The sequence below is a fragment of the Vulpes vulpes genome, chromosome X (assembly GCF_048418805.1).
Source record: "Vulpes vulpes isolate BD-2025 chromosome X, VulVul3, whole genome shotgun sequence".
Lineage (NCBI taxonomy): Eukaryota > Metazoa > Chordata > Mammalia > Carnivora > Canidae > Vulpes > Vulpes vulpes.
This window is the reverse complement of record NC_132796.1, coordinates 43789332-43810796: the sequence shown is the minus strand read 5'-3', so window position 1 is coordinate 43810796 and position 21465 is coordinate 43789332. Positions and strand designations below refer to the sequence as shown.

At 34.9% G+C, this 21465-nt stretch overlaps 1 protein-coding gene across 5 annotated transcripts in view; it reads left to right on the top strand.

The window, feature by feature from the left end:
- Positions 1 to 21465, top strand: part of WNK3 (WNK lysine deficient protein kinase 3) — a 149429-nt gene that overhangs the window by 37002 nt on the left and 90962 nt on the right. For all 5 annotated transcript variants that reach the window (XM_072743385.1, XM_072743384.1, XM_025988896.2 and 2 more), the window contains exons 3-9: positions 6685 to 6857; positions 7911 to 8131; positions 8844 to 9001; positions 11825 to 11913; positions 15598 to 15817; positions 20040 to 20334; positions 21200 to 21393. In XM_072743385.1, the coding sequence (XP_072599486.1) occupies positions 6685 to 6857; positions 7911 to 8131; positions 8844 to 9001; positions 11825 to 11913; positions 15598 to 15817; positions 20040 to 20334; positions 21200 to 21393 (1350 nt within the window). The remainder of the gene's footprint in view (positions 1 to 6684; positions 6858 to 7910; positions 8132 to 8843; positions 9002 to 11824; positions 11914 to 15597; positions 15818 to 20039; positions 20335 to 21199; positions 21394 to 21465) is intronic.

Sequence of the window (21465 nt, the reverse complement as noted above, 5' to 3'; positions counted from 1 at the left end):
TTTGTGGATCATTGCAAAAACTATACCCAGAAGAAAATTTATTACCTAAAATGTCTTCATTATTAATGAATAATAACTAGAAGGGATGTTGTACCCTTGAGAGATTAGGGAAATAACAAAATAAAGCAAATTAAAGGAAGAAGGAATTAAAGATAACTGAAATTAATTTAAAAAATTGTAAACTTAAAAATATGATAAATTCTACTTATTTTGGCTTTCTGAGAAATGATTAATGAACCTAATAAAGAGGGCAAAATACATGAGAGAAGTAATGACAAATGAAATATAGCAGTGCTTTGGAAAAGAGTCAAAGAAGTATAAGAGAACATGATGTGCAACTTTGTCAACAAAATTTTTCCAATATTTTCATATGAGACATTTCAAATACAGAGCAAAGTTGAAAGACCTGCCTGGGACATACATTATATCCACCATCTAGATTCTACCTATAACATTGATAACACATTTTAAATCTTAAGTAATAGCTTGTTCTTAAAGTATAATTCAAAATGTACTCAAGAGTAGAAAAGTTGAATAGGCCGGTTATTATAGAAAGGTGATTTAAATTCTTTTTGTTGTTGTTAATACTGGGACAAGGAAGCACCCAAGAATATGCAGTGCAGCATTGTTTGTAATAGAGAAAACTTGAATCAACCCAAATGTCCATCAGTAGGTGAATGGATAAATTGTGGTAGAACTATATAATAAGATACAATGCAGTAGTTAAAATAAATAAACTGGAACTGTTATACATATCAAAGTAGGTAAATACAAAAATGTTATATTGAACAAAATAATTTGCAAAAGGAACAGAACACATGATAACCACCTGTATGAAGCTTTAACACTTATAAAATTATATTGCTTATGGATACAAGCCTATAATAAAAATATTTTTAAAACATGCATGGATTAAAAACCTAATTCAGATGGTTACTTCTCGGATGGGAAGGAAGGGGATAGAATCAAGGAGAGATACCTAGGGGACTTCAACTATGTCTTAAGTGTCTTGTTTAAATGGAAGTAAATTTGGCAAAATGTTAAAATTCAACAAAGCTGATTGTTATACCTTACTCTTTATGTTTTAATTTTCTTGTAATTCAAAAACAGAAAGTGAGTAAATTCAGAGCTCAATCTCTAGGTAACCTTTAGGTGACAAGTGAATCCAATATTAAAACTATTTAACCCCAGTTAATTTCATGAGGCCAGTGTAATCTGAATACAAATCCTTATATTTTACAAAAAAGAAAAGTATAGCTTAATCTTACATATGAATATAGATGTTAAAATCCTTAGCAAAATATTAGCAAATAAGACTCACCAGTGGATCAAAAGAATAATGTGCTGCACCTAGGTAGGCCTTGAAGATTTTAATAGTTGTGTATCAGGAACCTATCAAGAAACCATATGATCACATCAGTGGGTGCTGAGAAAACATTTGATAAAATTCAGCAGCCACTCCTAATTTAAAAATAAAAGTAAAGTAGGAATGTAAGGAAATTACTTCAAAATGTTAAACTTTGCAAAAACAAAAACAATAAGCATTGTAAGATGTGAGATAATAATACTTTTTTTTTCTTTTTTTTTTAATTTTTATTTATTTATGATAGTCACAGAGAGACAGAGAGAGAGGCAGAGACATAGGCAGAGGGAGAAGCAGGCTCCATGCACCGGGAGCCTGATGTGGGATTCGATCCCGGGTCTCCAGGATCGCGCCCTGGGCCAAAGGCAAGCGCCAAACCACTGCGCCACCCAGGGATCCCTAATAATACTTTTAATTAAAATACAGTAAAAGGCAGTGATAGCTGTTATCACCATTTTTTTTTCAGTATTGTGGATGTCTTAGCAAAATCAGAAAGAAAATAAACAGTACTTTGTAAAAGAGATAACTTTATCTTTTCCTGTTGATGATAGAATGTAATACTTGGAAAATCTCAGTCTCTAATATCTTTTCTCTAGAGAAAGAAGAAGAAGATAGAAGGAAGATAGAAGGTATAGGATGACAAGGTGAAGGTCCAAGCCATAATTTGTATACTTTCTCAGAGCAATGATTGCCTCAAAGCAGCAGAGCAAGAGTCAAGCCATACCCTTCCCACATGATAAGAAAAACAGAAACATTACAAGAAAACTGCAGACCAATATCCCTCGTGAACATAACATTAGTACATTAAATCCAGCAATATACAGAAAGGATAACATGTGATGACTGACTATGGGATTTTCCCAGGATGGCAAGGATTATTTAAAATTTGAAAGTGAATGTAATTCAATGTATTAAGAGACTATAGAAGAAAAAAAACAATCATTTCAATAGATGCAGAAAAAAACATTTGAAGAAATTTAGTATCCATTTCTGATCAAAACTCAGTAAATTTGCAATTGAAGGGAACTTTCATAACCTGATAACATCCATTAAGAAAAACAACATTACAGCCTGTATCTTCCCCTGCCCTTTACCCATTTTGCCCATTCCCTTACCTCCTCCTCTTTGGCAACCATCAGTTTGTTCTCTGGATTTGTAGGTTTAATTTTGCTTTTGTTTGTTTACTCATTTGTTTTCTAAATTCCACATGTGAGTGAAATCATACGGTATTTGTCTTTCTGAGTCTGACTTATTCCACTTAGGATCATACCCTCTAGGTCCATCCATGTTGTCTCAAATGGCACAATCTCACCTTTTTTGTGGCTGCATAATATTCCATTGTGTATATATACACCATGTCTTCCTTATCCATTTCTCTATTGATAGACTTAGGTTGCTTCCATATCTTAGGTATTATAAATAATATTGCAGTAAACACAGGGGTACATGTATAGTTTTAAATTACTGTTTTAATTTTGGGGAGTAAATACCCAATATTGGAATTATTTGGTCATTTGTTATTTTTATTTTTTTGAGGAACCTCCATACTGTTTTCCAGAATGGCTGCACCAATTTACATTACTTCTAGTAGTGCTTGAGGGTTCCTTTTTCTCCACATTCTCACCATCAGTTATTTCTTTTCTTTTTGTTTATAGTCATTTTGAGAGATTATGGTGATATCTCAGTGTGATTTTGATTTGTATTTCCCTGATAAAGAGTGATAGCATATTTTTATTTGTTGGCCATCTGTATGTCTTCTTTGGAAAAATGTTCAGATTCTCTAGCCATTTTTTAAATGGATTTATTTATTTGAGAGAGAGCATGCAAGTGGGGGAGTGAGGGAGGAGGGGCAGAGGGAGAGGGAGAATCCCAAGGAGACACCGCACTGAGCATGGATGCCAATGTGGGACTTGATCTTACCACCCTGAGATCATGACCAGGGCTGAATTAAAAAGTTGGACATTTAACTGACTGAGCCACCCAGATGACCCTAGCCATTTTTTAATCTGATTTTTTTTTTGGTGTTGAATTACGTGAATTCTTTATATATTTCAGATATTAACCACTTGTTAGATATATCATTGACAAATATCTTTTCCCATTTAGTAGGTTGACTTTTTTATTGATGATTTCCTTTGCTATGCAGAAGCTTTTTATTTTGATATAGTTTCAGTAGTTTATTTTGTTTTTGTTTCCCTGGCTTTAGGAGACCTATCTAGAAAAGTGTTGCTATGGCTGATGTCAGAGGAATTACTGCATGTGTTCTTTTCTAGGATTTTTATGGTTTCAGGTCTCATTTAGGTCCTTATTCCATTTTGAGATTATTTTTATGTATGGTGTAAGAAAGTGGTTCATTTTCATTATTTTGCATGTAGCTGTGCAGTTTCCCCCATACAATTTATTGAAGAGACTGTCTTTTTCCCATAGTATATTCTTGTCTCCTTTGTCATGGATCAATTGACCATATAAGCGTGGATTTATTTCTGGGCTCTCTGTTCTGTTCTTTTGATTTATGTGGTGTTTTTGTGCCAGACCATACTGTTTTGATTACAATAGTTTTGTAGTATATCTTGAAATCAAATTGTGATACTCCAGCTTTATTTTTCTTTCTCAAGATTTCTTTGGCTACTTAGGGTATTTTATGGCTCCATAGAAATTTTAGGAATTTTTGCTCTAGTTCTGTGAAAAATGGTGGTATTTTGATAGAGATTGCATTGAATCTGTAGATTGCTTTGGGTGGTATGGGCATTTTATTTTTATTTTTATTTTTTTAAATTTATTTATGATAGTCACACACACACACACACAGAGAGAGAGAGAGAGAGAGAGAGAGAGAGAGAGGCAGAGACACAGGCAGAGGGAGAAGCAGGCTCCATGCACCGGGAGCCCGACGTGGGATTCGATCCTGGGTCTCCAGGATCACGCCCTGGGCCAAAGGCAGGCGCTAAACCGCTGCGCCACCCAGGGATCCCTGGGCATTTTAACATTAGTAATTCTTCTCATCTGTGAACATGGAGTATTTTTCCATTTGTGTCATCTTTAATTTCTTTTATCAATGTTTTATAGTTTTCAGTGTATAGGTCTTTCACTTCCTTGATTAAGTTTATTCCTGGGTATTTTATTCTTTTTGGTGCAATTGTAAATGGAATTTTCTTAATTTCTTTTTCTACTATTTTATTATTAGTGTATAAAAATGTTACCATGAAATGCTATTTTTTAAAAAAGATTTTATTTATTCATGAGAGGCAGAGGGAGAAGCAGGCTCCATGCAGTGAGCCCGATATGGGACTTGATCCTGGGACTCCAGGATCACGACCTGAGCCAAAGTCAGATGCTTAACCGCTGAGCCACCCAGGCATCCTGAAATTGCTATTTAAAAACCTGCTAAAGTATATATGTAAGAAAGTATGTGCAGAATCTGTATGCTGAAAACCAAAAAAAACATTGATAGAAGGAATCAAAGGAAATCCAAATAAATGGATTGGTTTATTGGAAGACTCAATATTGAGATGTCAGTTTTCTCCATATGACCTAGAAATTCAAGATAATTACATCAAAACCCCAGTGGGAATTTTTGTTGTTGTTGTTGACAAACTGATTTTAAAATTAATATAGAAAGGCAAGGAACTAAAATACTAAAACAATTTTGACAAAGAACTTTAAGGAATTCATGTTAACTGATTTTCAGACTTAGTGCAAAGGTACAGTAATTAAGACATGTTTGGTATTGGCAAAGATAGGCACAAAGATAAATGGGGCAGAACAGAGTTTAGAAATAGACCCAAACAGATACAGTCAAGTGATTTTTTTAAAAAGATGCAATGACAATTCAACATAGAATGGATGGTCTTTTCTTTTCTTTTCTTTTCTTTTCTTTTCTTTTCTTTTCTTTTCTTTTTCTCTTCTTTTCTCTTCTCTTTTCTCTCCTTTTCTTTTCTTTTTTCTTTCTTTATTTTATTTGGGACCTCTGGGTGGCTCAGTGGTTGAGTGTCTGTCTCCTGCTCAGGGTGTGATCCTGGGGTCCAGGATTGAGTACCACATCAGGCTCCTTTTGGGGAGCCTACTTCTTCCTCTGCCTGTGTCTCTGCCTCTCTCTTCTCCATATCTCTCATGAATAAATAAATAAAATATTTTTAAAAAATAAAATTCATTCAATATTTCTAACCACATTAACCAGGATTACTTAGCCTTGACTCTAAGTAAGCATTATTGGAAATTTCATACTATTTATTGTATGCCACACTCTCCTTTGCTAATAATTTTATGTGGCCATATTTTTATTGAAATTCTTTGAGTATTTTCAGAAAAGCTGTTTGGTATGGTTGGTATACTTTGGGTCCTTGTTTTCATGAAAATGTGTTTATTTTTCCCTTTAAAATTTTTTTTTTTTAATACTAGTCACATAGAGAGAGAGAGAGAGAGAGAGAGAGGCAGAGACACAGGCAGAGGGAGAAGCAGGCTCCATGCACCGGGAGCCCGACGTGGGATTCGATCCCGGGTCTCCAGGATCGCGCCCTGGGCCAAAGGCAGGCGCCAAACCGCTGCGCCACCCAGGGATCCCCCTCCCTTTTAAATTTGATTAGTAGCTTGTATGGGTTCAGAGTTTTAGGATTACAGTCCTCCCTCAGAATTCTGTAAACATTGTTCCTTTGACTTCTAGCATTTAATGTAGCAGATTAGAGGTTCATTTCCTGTTTGAAGGTATTTTACTGGATGGTAATCTTGTATTTCTGTCTGGAAATACGTTGGTATTTCACATATTTAACCACCATAAATGTCTACATGTCTAACATTTTGATTATTCCTGCCCTGACATTATAGATCCTATAGATGTGGAAATTTAGGGATTTGGGGAAACTTCCTATTTGTTTTGATTATTGTTTTTTTATTTTGATATATTGTTTTTCTTTTCCAGCATAGGAAATTTTATTTAGTTATTTTTCCAGTTTTATTGAGATATAATTGACATATAACAATGTGTACAACATAATGATTTGATATATGTGTATATTGTGGAATGATTACCACAAAGTTTAGTTATTATACAAGATTGATTTTTAAGTTATTGATTTATTTTGCAGGTGGGTTTATAACATACTTTTGAACTATAACAGTTACTGCATTGTTGAATGGCAAGAGTCAAAGTATCTACCTAATAAAATATGTCAGTGATTATATAGGTCCTGAGGAAAAAAAAATTGCAGTTGAAGATAAATATATACATAAATGAAAACAACAAAATAAAGCACACATTTGAATGATGTTAGAAATGTGCATGCAAATTTCTAGATTCTAATTTGGAGCTTCTTATTCCATTTCAGGACCGGAAATTAACCAAAGCTGAGCAGCAAAGGTTCAAGGAAGAAGCAGAAATGTTGAAGGGTCTCCAACATCCCAATATAGTTCGATTTTATGATTCCTGGGAGTCTATATTAAAAGGAAAGAAATGTATTGTATTGGTGACTGAACTTATGACATCAGGAACTTTAAAGACGTAAGTTGACCCTGATAGTGCCAATGAAGTTTTATTTGGAAATAATTTCCCAGAGTCCTAACAGTTGTTTATTAGAGAATTTGTAGCATCTGAATCTAGTGACTATGTCTCAGGACAGGTTAAAAAATTTAGGATGTTGGGACGCTTGGGTGGCTCAGCAGTTGAGTGCCTGCCTTCAGCCCAGGGCGTGATCCTGGAGTCCCGGGATCAAGTCCCACATCAGGTTCCCTGGATGGAGCCTGCTTCTCTCTCTGCCTATGTCTCTGCCTCTCCCTCTCTCTGCGTCTCCCATGAATAAATAAATAAAATATTTAAAAAAGAAGTAATAAATGTCATTTTGTAAAAATAATGAAAGATCGGGGTTGTGGTCAGGTTCACCTATCTAGTGAGCAGTACTGTATAATTATAGTTTATTTTGTTTCTGACTATAGTTTTTCATTCAATGGTATAATCACTTATTTATAACTATTAAATGTGGGTTATACTTTTTCTGTTTCCTAGCATCTTTGCACTAAAATTTCACCTAGTTAAACCCCCTGGTGACCTTATTTAAGCAGTTATTAGAAAGTAGAGAAGGATTTTCTTTATAAAATTGTGCTACCCTTCCACAAAAGGTTACTCTGATTAGAATGATTCTTGTTTTGAATTAAAAATGCTAAAAAAATTGCTAAACTTGGCAGGATGTCTTCTCTAAGAATGAAGCCTTATATTTAAAATTGTTTTTCTAGGGGTATCTGGGTGGCTCAGTGGTTGAGTGTCTGCCTTTGGTTCAGGTCATGATCCTGGGGTTTGGGATCGGGTCCTGCATCAGGCTCTCTGCAGGGAGCCTGCTTCTCCCTCTGCCTATGTCATTGCTTCTCTCTCTCTGTGTGTGTGTCTCTCATGAATACATAAATAAAATCTTAAAAAATGATTTTTCTGTAACAAAAATAGAAAACCACTCAGTGATGGCAGTCATAGCACTGAGAATAGCTTACATGATTTACCCTAATAGCGCTCATATAATAAGCTAGCTGTGTTTGTTTACATGTGGTCTTTTGTTTCTTTGCATAGGTACTTAAAACGATTTAAAGTCATGAAACCAAAGGTCTTAAGGAGCTGGTGCAGGCAAATTTTAAAGGGGCTGCAGTTCTTGCACACTAGGACTCCTCCCATTATTCACCGGGATCTGAAGTGTGACAATATTTTCATCACAGGACCCACTGGATCTGTGAAGATTGGTGATCTTGGACTAGCCACCTTAATGAGAACATCATTTGCTAAGAGTGTCATTGGTGATTAAAATTTTATAGTTTATTGGTTGGATAAAGAGAGATTTTGTTAACTGTATATGTCTAGAATAGGGATCAGCAAACTATGGCTCATGAGCCAAATCTGGCCCCATTGCCTATTTTCGTAAATAAAGTTTTATGGGAACACAGCTTTACCCACTCATTTATGTATTGTCTGTGGCTGCTTTTGCATTACAGTGGCAGAGTTGAATAGTTGTGACAGAGACCATTGTCTCTGAAATATTTACTCTCTGGTTCTTTACAGAGAAGTTTGCTGACTCCTGGCCTAGAATGTGAATTTGCTTTGAAATATTTCCTTATTATAGAGACATCCTAGTGTATTTCTTTTGTGGGGTATACTAAAGGTTATTAAAAGGTTCTGAAGATTTAAGAAAGAAGATTTACTAATTTAGTTTAGAAAAAAATTATAAAGAAAGGATAGAAATAAAGACAGATTTTAGAAATCATTACCTGATCTTGAGCATTTACAAATTATAATTTATCAGTATAGAAAGTTAGGGAAATTCCTTATATACTTATATAGATATAGAAAATATTCTGCCAATTTTTATAAATTTGGTTTAGGGAGCAGAAATTAACTCAGATAATCCTTATGGCAAACCCTCAATCCTTCCTATGATATTGATGGATACAGTTTTCTTTTTTTTTTCATTTTTCTTTTTAATAAAGATGTGGATGTGGTGTTATTTTGTAGGGACTCCTGAGTTTATGGCCCCAGAGATGTATGAAGAACACTACGATGAATCTGTAGATGTCTATGCTTTTGGAATGTGTATGCTGGAAATGGCTACTTCAGAGTACCCTTATTCCGAGTGTCAGAATGCAGCTCAAATATACCGTAAAGTAACTAGTGTAGGTATAACTTTATTCTTTTTACTTCCTAGATCGTCACATTTCATGTGACGACTTTACCAACTGACATTAAAACTAATTCTGGTTTAGTGCTATATAACATGCTAAATTTAACATAATTGTAATGAAACAAACTTTAGATTTATGCTATATACCTATGCTTTATTGGGGTCGCATTAAACGCTATTAGTATCTTTGGGTAAATGTACAGACATATCATCAGTATGCATTTGTTGATAATTTTTAGATTTATTAGGTGGAATTTTTTTTCAAAGCTGAATAATGAAGATTGACTAAATGGTTTTGAAAATTTCTGATGCAAAGCCTGATTTTAAAAGGGCATTCAAAATATTATTCAACACAAAGGGTTGTGGATGGGGTGGTTGGTCGGGTGTTGGGGTAACTGGGTGACAGGCACTGAGGGACAGGCACTTGATGGGATGAGCACTGGGTGTTATACTATATGTTGGCAAATCGAACTTCAATAAAAGCATTTAAAAAAATTTAAAAAGAACAAAATATTATTCAACAGATACAGTTTTTGGTCCCCTGTTAGGGGTATTTTTTTTTTTGCAAGCTACCCATAAAGAGCTTGCAGTTTTAGTATGGATAAATTCACAAATAGCTATAAAAATAAAAGGATAGGAGTATATTAAAGGATGTAAGGAAGGTAGAAGCCAAGTCTTAAGATTGTTCAAAATTAGGTCTATTTCATATCCAGTTGGGTGGCTCTAGAATAGGCCAAGAAAGAGATTGTCAGAATGTTTGAACTAATAGGTACCCTTTTAAAATAAATGCTGTATACTGCATACTTTCATATTTAAATCCCTACAAGATGGCACTATCTTCAGTTTATGAATGATGAGACTGAGAATCAGAGATTGTGACTTGCCCAAGTTCACACAGCTACTAGTAATGTTGGATTTTGACTCTAGACCTGTCTGACTCTGGAGATACTTATGTAATGAGACAAGAAATAAGGCCAATATCCAGAATGTGGGCCATTCTGTAGGACAAATGACCTAGTTTGTCCAACAAATCAATTTCATGAAAAAAAAGCAAAAGGGGAGGAGGGACTCTTAAAGAATAGAAGAGACATAAAGTAGTGTTGAGCAGGTAAATGTTTAACAACTGACTCTGAAAAAGAGAAAGCGCTTATTTCTAACACTTGCTGATTTCCTTGGTGTTAAATATTCCCTCAGTGACTGATTTTATGTTACCAATGTGATCTCAGTAAAGGCAGAATTGGGAATGGGATACACAGTGGAACTTACATGGTATTTCCACCAGGTTTTCACCCACCCCACCCTCTATTACCTACTTCACAATATACAATATCTATATCCTATACGATAGGACTTTTTCTATAAGAATAATGTAACTCCATTTTTTGAATGTGACTTTATTATTTTATATTAAAGTAAAAAAATGCCATATCACAATTCACGTTTCCATCTATATTAAAGCTTCTGGAATTTGATATCTAAATTAACTTCTAATCTCACCAAATTTATTTAGTATGTGATACTAGGTTTTCTGATTCTGCATCCTATGAAGTAGTGTGACAGACCCAGAAATAGTTTTTAGATTGTCTTATTTCATGACAATTATTCTATATCTTTCTCCTTCTAGATTAATTTGGAGTTTTCTGTTAAATGACTGTAACAATTATTTTTTTAAAGATTTGTTTATTTTAGAGAGAAAAGAGAGCACAAGTGGGAGGGACAGAGGGAGAGGGGGAAAGAATCCTAAGCAGACTCCATGCTGAGTATGGAACCAGACATGGGGCTAGATCCCAGGACCCTGGATCATGGCTTGAGCCAAAACCAAGAGTCGGACGCTCAACCAACTGTGCCACCCCAGCACCCCTAATGATTTTTTTAAAGTCTAAAACTCATAATTTGGGACACCTGGGTGGCTCAGTGGTTAAGCTTCTGCCTTCAGCTAGGGCATGATTCCAGGGACTTGGGATCGAGTCCCTGCAGGGAGCCTACTTCTCCCTTTGCCTATGTCTCTGCCTCTCTCTGTGTCTTTCAGGAATAAATAAATAAAATCTTTTTAAAAAACCTCATAATTTAAAGGGTAATAGAATGTAAAATAAGCAGATTCAGGCAGTAACACAGTTACAGAAACACTTTTAATTGTGTGGACCTTACTAATTTATCATTGAACTCCTAGAACCTGATAATTAGTTTGAGTTTCTCTCAATATTTTAGTATTGCTTAATGGTAAAAATAATACAGGTTTTTCAAAAGTTATATATATATTTTTTTCATACATACATATATATTGATTGTTGCTTCTAGCCATTCTGGAAGACTTGTTTATTATAGTTTATTAATTGGGGTTATACTTATATGTATATTTTGGGATCAAACATTTTTTCCCTATTTAATGCTGCAATATGAGAATTCTCCATGTTATTAAATACTTTGAGAACATTTTTAGATTTTGCAGAACATTAGCATATATATGTATCACACAATTTGTATCTCTGTTGGAAATTTAGATTGTTCACAATTTTTCACTGTTATTTGTAGATTAGAACTGTGACAATATCTTCATCAAAAAATTGTGAAACTTATACTATATATATACATATATATACATATGTAAACATACATATATGTATATGTATATACATATACACATATGTAAAGTTTACATATGTAAACATACATACATATATGTATGTGTATATACATATATACATATGTAAAGTTTGAATATGGGTTAGTGATAAAAATTATTATGTTAATAAGTATCCTGTTGACTTGAGATTTTAATTGCTTAATTTGTGACTAGAAACCATTTTTCCCCCAGGGCATAAAACCAGCCAGTTTCAATAAAGTCACTGATCCTGAAGTGAAAGAAATCATTGAAGGATGTATTCGTCAAAACAAATCAGAAAGGTGGGTACAAATGTAGTGAAATGATGTGACAGATGGATACATTGATCTCTTACCTTGGACTGAGTCATTTTCTGACTTTGAATAATACCAGGTATTACTTTTGAATGGAAAACAAACCATACCATCTAGAGTGAAGTATATCAGTGCATGTTGTTTGCCATTTTGGGCTTTGATATCATGTGCTAAATTTTTCTAGAATTGAAATTTGAGTTTTGTTTGTATGTGTTATGGCAAGTTTTCATCACCTTCAGCCTTCAGTTTAACAGTCACTGGGGACCCCCCAGTTAACTTGCTTCTAACAGTTGATAGTAGAGAGCTTCTGCAGTGTCACCTTTACGTAAGTACTTAAAAAAAGATAGCTTAAAAAGAATTGACCATCCACTCATCAGATGTTTCGTATTTGACCAATGTCTTTGTGTCATGATAATGGTAAAGTAGATAGGGCTATTTTTGTTCGAGAAGTATAATTTTAGGTTTATTTGTAACCCAATTTGTGTTTTCCTCATGGACACATCCCTTTAGTTTTAGCTTATATTTCCCATTAATTTGAGGTTTGGATAGTTGCTGAGTTAAATCAGTAAGTTAGTCTTTTGATTTTTTTATCTCCATATTAATTATGATTAATATAGGTGATAGGTCCTTTACAGAAATTATTTTCACCCACATTTTATTGACTGCCCCCCATTTTTATTAGTTTTCTAAGTTTAGTGTTGTGTATCTGAGGATATATAAAGCCACTAAAGTAAAGCCTGTTCATTTTTTTTAAGTCTGTTTAATTATAGCTTTATTACAGAATGCTATTATACCAACAGGCTGTATCTAGGTAGTTATGTATTTTAATTATGGTAAACTATACACACCCTAAGAGTGACCATTTTAATCGTTTTTAAGTGTGCAATTCAGTGACATTAAGCACATTCACATTGTTATACAACCATCACCTCTATTTCCAGAACCTTTTCATCACCAAACAGAAACTCTGTACTCACTAAATAATACCTCTCCATTTTCTCTTCTTCTCAACCCCTGGTAATCTTTATTCTACTTTCTGTCTCCATGAATTTGCTTCTTCTAAGTATCTCATGTAAGTGAAATCAATACAATACTTGTCCTTTGTGTGTGGTTTATTTTACTTAGCATAATGTTTTTCAAGTTTGGCTTCCATGTTAAAGCAAGTATCAGAATTTCCTTCCTTTTAAAGGCAGAAATACATACACACATATAGCACATTTTGTATATTCATCCATTCATCTGTTGATAGACACCGGGGTTATTTTTATCTTTTGGCTATATGGTGAATAATGCTGCATGAACATTGGTGAATAAGTATTTGCTTGAATCCCTGATTTCAGGTCTTTTCAGTGTATACCTAGGAATGGAATTACTGGAACATATGGTAATACTATATTTAATTCTTTGAAGAACCGCCAGTTTTTTTCTGCTGTGGCTACACCATTTTGTATTCCTTCCAGAAAGGAAGGTATGAAGGTTCAAATTTGTCAACATCTTCACCAACATTTGTTTTTTTTTTCATTTTTTTGATAATAGCCATCCTGATGGTTATGAAGTGGTATCTCACTGTGGTTTTGATTTACATTTTCCTAATGACTAATGATGTTGAATATCTTTACATGTGGTTGTTGGCCATTTGGATATCTTTGGAGAAATGTCTGTTCAAGTCCTTTGCCCTTTTAAAAAAATTAGATTGTTTATTTTGTTGTTGTGGCTATTTTGAGTTGTACGAGTTTATGCATGCCTTTTTTTTAAGTGGTAATTTTTATCACAATTAAAATACATAACTACTTAAAGGTGCAGTTGACCCTTGGATAACAAGTCGTACAGTACTGTAAATGTATTTTCTCTTCCTTATGGTTTTTCTTAATATTTTCTTTACTCTAGCTTACTTTATTGTAAAAATACAGTATAAAATGCATAACATAGTATATAACACATAGAAAATATGTGTTAATCAATTGTTTATGTTATTGATAAGGCTTCTGGCCAACAGTAGGCTATTAGTCGTTAAGCTTTTGGGGAACTAAGAGTTAGACACAGATTTTTCAACTAAGGTCGGCACCCAACCATTCCCTGCAACCACCACAGTGTTCGAGGGCCAGTTGTACTATATTGAAGTAGCCGTTTTAGTTTGGATTTTGATTATAGCTTTTGTAGCATTTTAATTGAGATCTCTTACCAAAGAACATTGGAATATTCAAAAGGATTCATGGCATATTAGTGTATTAGAAAGAGCACAGACTTCTGCATCAGACTAAAATTTAAATGTGGACTCACACTTAGCCAGTGTGATCTTGAACAAGTTACTTAGCTGTTCCTCAAAGCAGGTATTTATTTTGATGATTAAAAGGATAATACATACAAAACAACTAACAGAGTAATAAGTATTTAATCATATCTTTTGCTGCTATTGCTATAATTATCCCACAGGAAAAATACACAGGCAACATTTTCATTGAAAGGCAGAGGTCTTAACTTGGTTATGTCTTCTCTTTTTTAAGATTTTACCTATTTATTAGAGAGTACATACATGAACAGGAGGAGGGACAGAGGGATTGAGAGAAGCAGGCTCCCCACTGAGCAGAGAGCCAGACACAGGGCTGGATCACAGAACCATGAGATCATCACCTGAGCAGACACTTAACTGATTGAGCCACCCAGGTGCCCCTTGGTGGCACCTCTCACTGTAACCTTAAAACTAATTAGTCTGAAGAAGCTTATTCTTTTTATTTTATAGCAGTCTCTTAATTATTTGTCCCTCGATCACTAAAAAAAAAAATGATCAGGAGGGTGGAAAATCATCAACTTACAGCATACCATGCTGTCAATATATTTTATCTTTAAATAGTATAGGAGAGGTTTTCAATGCAGACATTGTGGAATATATTAGTTTGAGCTCTCTTTGGCATATAATATGATAGATTAGATATTATATATCTGTTTAGAAATTGGTCCAAGCAAAGGAAATTAACTGCTCCCAGCTTGTAAAAGAATCTTTTGAACCCCTGTCCTTTTTTTCTCTTCAGAGATAGTTAAGCCCTAATTTTAGATAGAGGTGTATCCTTGCATATATACTTTGGCCTAAGACACTAGACTTAGATACTTTAAGAAAACCATGGGACTTTGCCGAACTCATTAGTTTCATTCAGAGCATTCTCTAAAGAGTGAAGTACACTGACTTGATTATTGTTGATGGAGTCAATAACTGCTATTTGTAAAAGAGTTTGAATTTCTGATTTCCTTTAGAGGTTATATATCCAGAAGAGCTTTTCGTTTCCTTTACTGACAATCTGTTGTTTGAATTTTAGTAACTTAGGCCAGTGGCTTAGGGAAGCTAGTCACTCCACCTAACATATACTTCAGCACTTCTACAGTTCTCTAGGCATACTTATAGGTATGTTAAACTTGAGTATATAGCTATGCTGCTGGTAATAATCTTTAATTAAGGTGACTTTAAGTGTGTGTTAGTTGGGATTTCTTTGCATCCTTGGTAAACAATAAGTTGGATTTAAGATTTGGTTTTTATAACAAGACAGATTAATGGGGTAATTAATAGAAGAGTTAAAATAAGATTGTTACTTTTATATAATTGATGTTTACTAATTAAGGATTCTATATCTTATTTATGATTGGAAAAACTGATAATGAGATACGTATTTTGTTTATTAGGTTGTCTGTCAGGGACCTACTAAACCACGCATTTTTTGCTGAGGATACAGGACTGAGGGTGGAGTTAGCAGAGGAAGATGACTCCTCAAATTCATCCCTGGCTTTAAGACTCTGGGTTGAAGATCCTAAAAAATTGAAAGGCAAGCACAAAGACAATGAAGCTATTGAATTCAGTTTCAATTTAGAAACAGATACCTCTGAGGAAGTAGCGTATGAAATGGTAAGTGAATCCTACCGCTGCTCTCCACCGCCTCCCCATGCCCCTGCCCACTGCTGCCCTTTATAATATCAGAGTTGATTGATTCCTTTCTCCTTATTGCTTTATTCCCTCTCATTTTTCCTTTTCTTTATTTAAATTATTTTATTGTGAAATGCATCTCTACAGCAGAGTATATTAAATCTGTATGTACAGCATAATGAATAATAAAACACTACTGTTGTTAAGAAACAGAACACAACCCATACCTTAGAAGCCACCTCTATGCCCCTCCCAGTTATATTCCTTTCCCTAATCACAACAGGTAATACCTACCCTGACTTTTGTGTTATTCATTCCTTTGCTTTTTCTTATAGTTTAAGTAATATTTTGTTTTGTTTTAAAAACCTGAGTGGCAAGCCCACATCTCATTGGTTCCTGAAGTTACTATTAGGTGAAGATACCCAGGAGTGCATAAGCTGAACAGTCTTTTGGTCATAGTCTGGCTTCAGCTTCCTTTAATGTTTATAAGAGCCATTTCTGGGGAAGTCAGCAGGCAAGGTCATGAGTGAGTTCAGGGAAGAACACACATGGCTCACCAGTCAGGTCACTGATGGGCTGTTGTGTGGACCAGAAATTAGTTGTCTGATAACAATATGGTTTGATGGGGAGTGGGCCCTTCTGACTTCTCTACTTCTACTCACCCCATGATCCCTCTCCCTACATAGCAGATGACAGCAGATAACTTCTGTGGGGTTACATGTGTGTCCACACCTGATCCAGGCTGCTGCAGTGCTTGGAGGGAAGGTGTGTAGGAGCTTTGGCAGCACATAGACAAATTAGCCAAGTACAGATAGTCTTGAGCCAGGCTTACCTGGGCATTCTGTCCTCAGGTTAAAAAGAAGGATGGAACATTGACAGTGGGGATCTTGGAGATGATAGCCTTTAACATGTCTATTTTTATAGTCATACTGTCCTAATCTGGAATGATTGCCTTGGACATCTGGTGCACAACTATTATCCTGATATTTCTCTTAACCATCTTTCTAGATTTCTCTTCCTCTCTTCATTGGGTTTCATATTTCCTAAATCCTATGTCTTTCTCTTTCTTGGTTTATTCTCTTGTTTTAGTGACATACTTCCTCTGGTCTGCTTCTTAACAGAATGGGTATGAGAAGGAAATTCTTTGAGACTTGCATGTATGACAATACTTTTATTCTATATTGATATTTAATTGATTGGCTGACTAAGGCATTTTAGTTTGCACTTAAAAAATTTAGACTCATTGTTCCATGCTTTTCTAGCTTTCAGTATTGATACTGAGAAGTACAAAGCTGTTCTGTTTTCTGAATCTTTTGCATGTCATCCATTTTTTGCTTTCTGGAAGCTTGTAATAATTTCTGTTTCTTTGTTAGTATTCTAAAATTTCACAGCTATGTGTCTTGATTTGGGTCTATTATCATCTACCGTGTTGGATTCTCAGCAGACCCTTCCAGTCTGTCAACTCATATCCTTTAGTTTCTTGGAAATTTCTTAAAGTATTTTATTGATTTCTTCCCCATTGTTTTCTTTCCAGAAATGTTATCATTTGGATGTTGGACTCTTGGATTAATTCTCCAATGTTCTTATCTTTTCTATTTTCCATCTTTTTGTCTTTTTATTCTCCTTTCTGACAGATATTATCAACTTTATCTTCTACCCCTTCTATGAGTTTTTCATTTCTGCTATCATTTTTTTAATTTTAAGAGTTCCTTTTTATATTTTGGTCTGTTCCTTCCTTAGAGTAAACATCTTGTTTTTTGTTTCATGGAGGCAATATTATCACACCTCTCTGTAACACTAGTAAAGAGAGTGTTTTTGACATTTTTTCCTCCCTGTGTAGGCTCTTTTCTACAAATTGCTGTTTTACTTTTGCTGGTTTTGTGCTGTTTTCTTGTTAGAGGCTTTTCTGATATTTCTGATAATTCTTGGCTAGTTGCTTATGATTAATAGATTATAGGAGACTATATTTGTTTTCTGTTGCTGTGTAACAAATTACCACAAATTCAATGGCTTAAAGCAACATCCATTTATTATCTCAGTTCTAGAGGTCAAAAGGCCTAAGTGGGCTTCACTGGATTCTCTGCTTAGGATCTTACAGGATAAAATCCAGTTGTTGGTGGCCTGGGCTCTTATCTGGAGGCTCTTGGTTGGTGGAGGTGGGTGGGGGGCTGCTTTTGAGTTGTTGGCAGAATTCAGTTCCTTATGGTTGTAAGACTGAGGCCCCTGTTTCCTTGATGGCTATTAGCTGGTTGTCACTTTCCACTTCTAGAGGCTGCTTTTCAGTCTTTTCATGTACCCCCACTCCATCTTCAAAGTCAGCAATGTCTTGTTGAATCCTTCTAGAGTCACCTGCTGGTAAAAGGCTCACACAGATAATATCCCTATTTTAAGGTCAACTGTTCATAGCAAAATAATGGGAGTGATACTTCATTATATTCACAAGTTTGAGGATTAGGATGGGACATCTTTGAGGGGCCTTAATTTTGCCAAACACAGGAACTTACAGCCTATTGGATGATGTGATTGCTTGTGCTAGACTTGTTAACTTTGACTTATACCATAGGGTATCTGGGTAGGCCTTTAATTAGGGAATCTTTGACATCAATATTTATAGGTATGTCTTCTTGGATTGGTCAGGTTCCCCAGATAATCATCTTTCAATGTCCTTCCTGAAGGATAAGGGTTTGGTTACTGGTATTTTGGTAGCCAGGTGGGGTAAAGAGCTAAGGGTTTCTGCATATGGCATTCAGCATGCATATGGTCATTCAATTTTGTTTTCCACACGGTAGCCTTAACCCTCAACTGTGTCTAGTGTGCCATAGTCCAGAGACCCTCTCTTTTACCCTCTCTAGAGAACAAATCTCCAGGCTTCTTGGGTAGGGAGAAGCAATCACCCAAAAGTGTGGAATGGAGGGTGGGGTACAGGGATCTAAATATTTAACTGCTTCTCACAACCCTTTCACTTAGTCTTCCTTATTTTAGTCATCTCTTTTGACTTTACCCAGTTCTGGAAGTAACTGATATTGCCAGTTCCTGTGCCTTATGAGTATTTTTCAGTATAAATGATTAATGAATCTCAGCTTTCCCTAGTTCACCTTTTTCAGGACTGCTAGGTCACTTATTACTTAATCTGTTTTCCACATTCCGGAGTGTCCAAAATGTTGTTGCTGTTGCCTTTCTCTTATTCTCCCTGTCCTTGTGGTTTACAACCTAAAAATCCATTTAGTATGGGGTTTGTTTTGTTTTGTTTTGTTTTTGGAGCTTCGGGAGGGAGTGAAATTAAATATATGGATTCCATCTAACATTTTAATCATCTTTCAACTACCACGAAATTTCCCTGAGTCTGCAGACCCCCAAGACATGCTTTAAAAAACAGATTGTAGGACTGAGAATGATATGCCATGACACCTCTTCAAGTCATCTTCTCTGCTACTCAGCCCTGCTCTTCTCAGACAGCAAGCCCTTAACTTCTCTTCTCTCACTCTTCTAACGCCTGGTAAGATGTAGTACTTTGCTGTGAGCATATTTCCCTTTGCCTAGAGTGTGGATCTCTAAACTTCGTTCATACCTCCCTTAATAGCCAGCAAGTTCCTTTTTTGTTTTAATTCAAGTTAGAGTTTACCTTCCTCTGTGACACTTTCTCTACTTTTTCCTTTAGGGCTTTTCTACCTTATTTTAAGTTAAATTTGTACCATCTTACCACCAGATTGTGTGCTCATACAGGACAAAGGACCAATGTAGTAACTAATATGTTTCTGGAGTCCAGTACTGGGCACATTGTAGGCACTTAATGTTGAATGAGGAAACCTTTTTAATCTTTCACAAACCTTAATGAGTCATAAATTAACTGTAATAAGACTGCATGTACTGAAACATCAAGTTTTTTGTCTGCTTTTGTTTAAAGCCAGAATTATTTTAACAATGCTTGGTAATGGTGTTGTTTTTCTTGTGCTGATTAAAGGCTCTCGATTTATGTATGTCTGATTTAAAAAGAACATAAATATACATCCATAATATTGAATCACTATGATGTACATCTGAAACTGTCAATCATATTGAATTGAAAAAAAAACATGTAAACAAATTAACTGTTAATTTAATAGCATTTGGAATTTTGGGGGGGCACAAAATAACTCTTCTAGTAAAAAAAAGTTAAAATCTTAAATATTAAAGATGTAGTTTGCTTATTATGTTTTGTTTGTAGGTCAAGTCAGGATTCTTCCATGAAAGTGATTCCAAAGCTGTTGCTAAATCCATTAGAGACCGGGTCACTCTGATAAAGAAGACGAGGGAGAAGAAGCCAAGTGGCTGTTTGGAAGAACGCAGGGATTCCCAGTCCAAGTCTGCAAGGAATGTACTTCCTCAGCCCCAGAACACAACTTTACCCTCTGCTCCTGCTCAGCACACTGGAGCAGAATGTGAAGAAACTGAAGTTGATCAACATGTTCGACAACAGCTTCTAAAAAGAAAACCACAGCAGCCCCATCCCTCTGTTACAGGTAACAGCACAATTTATAAAAGCACACAAATGTGTAATTGTATTCCCTTATCTCCAAACAGTACTTTTGTGTTTTTCAAAGCATTCTGTTATCTATCATTTCATCAGTCTTTTTACAAAATCCCTGAAACAGACAAAGCCAGCTAGTTTCCTTGTTTTAAAATTAAGAAACTAAAAAAATAAAAAAATAAATAAATAAAATAAAATTAAGAAACTATTTTGTTATGTGACTTGTCCAAGGTGCTAATTGAGTAAGGATTATAATCTTTTTACTATTTTTAAAGGTCTAATGTAAATCCTTTAATAAAGAAAATTTGGAACTATATTTATGCCTCAAGAAGCAATTTTCTAGACTTTAAGATCCTTTGTATTTTAGACTCAAGTATAAAATCATGGTTCCTCTAATTTTTCTTTTTCTTTTTTTTCCTCTAATTTTTCTGCTATAATACATTCTCTAGTCAGAAGGACACAGTATTTTCATAGTAATAACCAATTGTTCTATAAAGACAGTATTATTTTCTAGCCAGGTTCTAGGAAAATGAGAATATGACACTTAGATTTTTCTGAAGTCCTAATGGCAAGTATAGATTAGTTGGGGTTATACATGAAATGGCCAGCAAATGGAGTTGATTTTTATGTGATTCTTTGTTTATAGGTTTACTTTACTAAGAAAATTTTAGTTATACCACAGTGTCCGCATGGAGAGTTTATATAATGGTTTTTGGTTAACTGTAATGTGCATGTTTTATTTCAAGTTGTCTTAGGTTTTCAGAGGGAAAAGAAATATAAAACACTTATTTTCTATGTCATTAGGACCTTGTGCTTCAAGTTTTCCTTCTACTTGTTGCTTATTTTCTTTGTCATAGGTGACAATTTGTCCGAAGTGGGAGCTGGATCTGCTGTACACTCAGATACTTCAAGTCAGCCCAGTATAGCCTATTCCTCAGACCAGATGATGGGCTCTCAAGTGGTTTCCAACATCTCACAGGCTGAAAGAAATGTTCCAGGGATGATTTATCCATCCCAGCAGCTAGTAGGACATTACCAGCAGATTTCAGGGGTGAGGTGAACTGTTACATTTTTAAATATATAAACCATATATTTACTGTAAATGAGAGAGTTTATCTTTAAT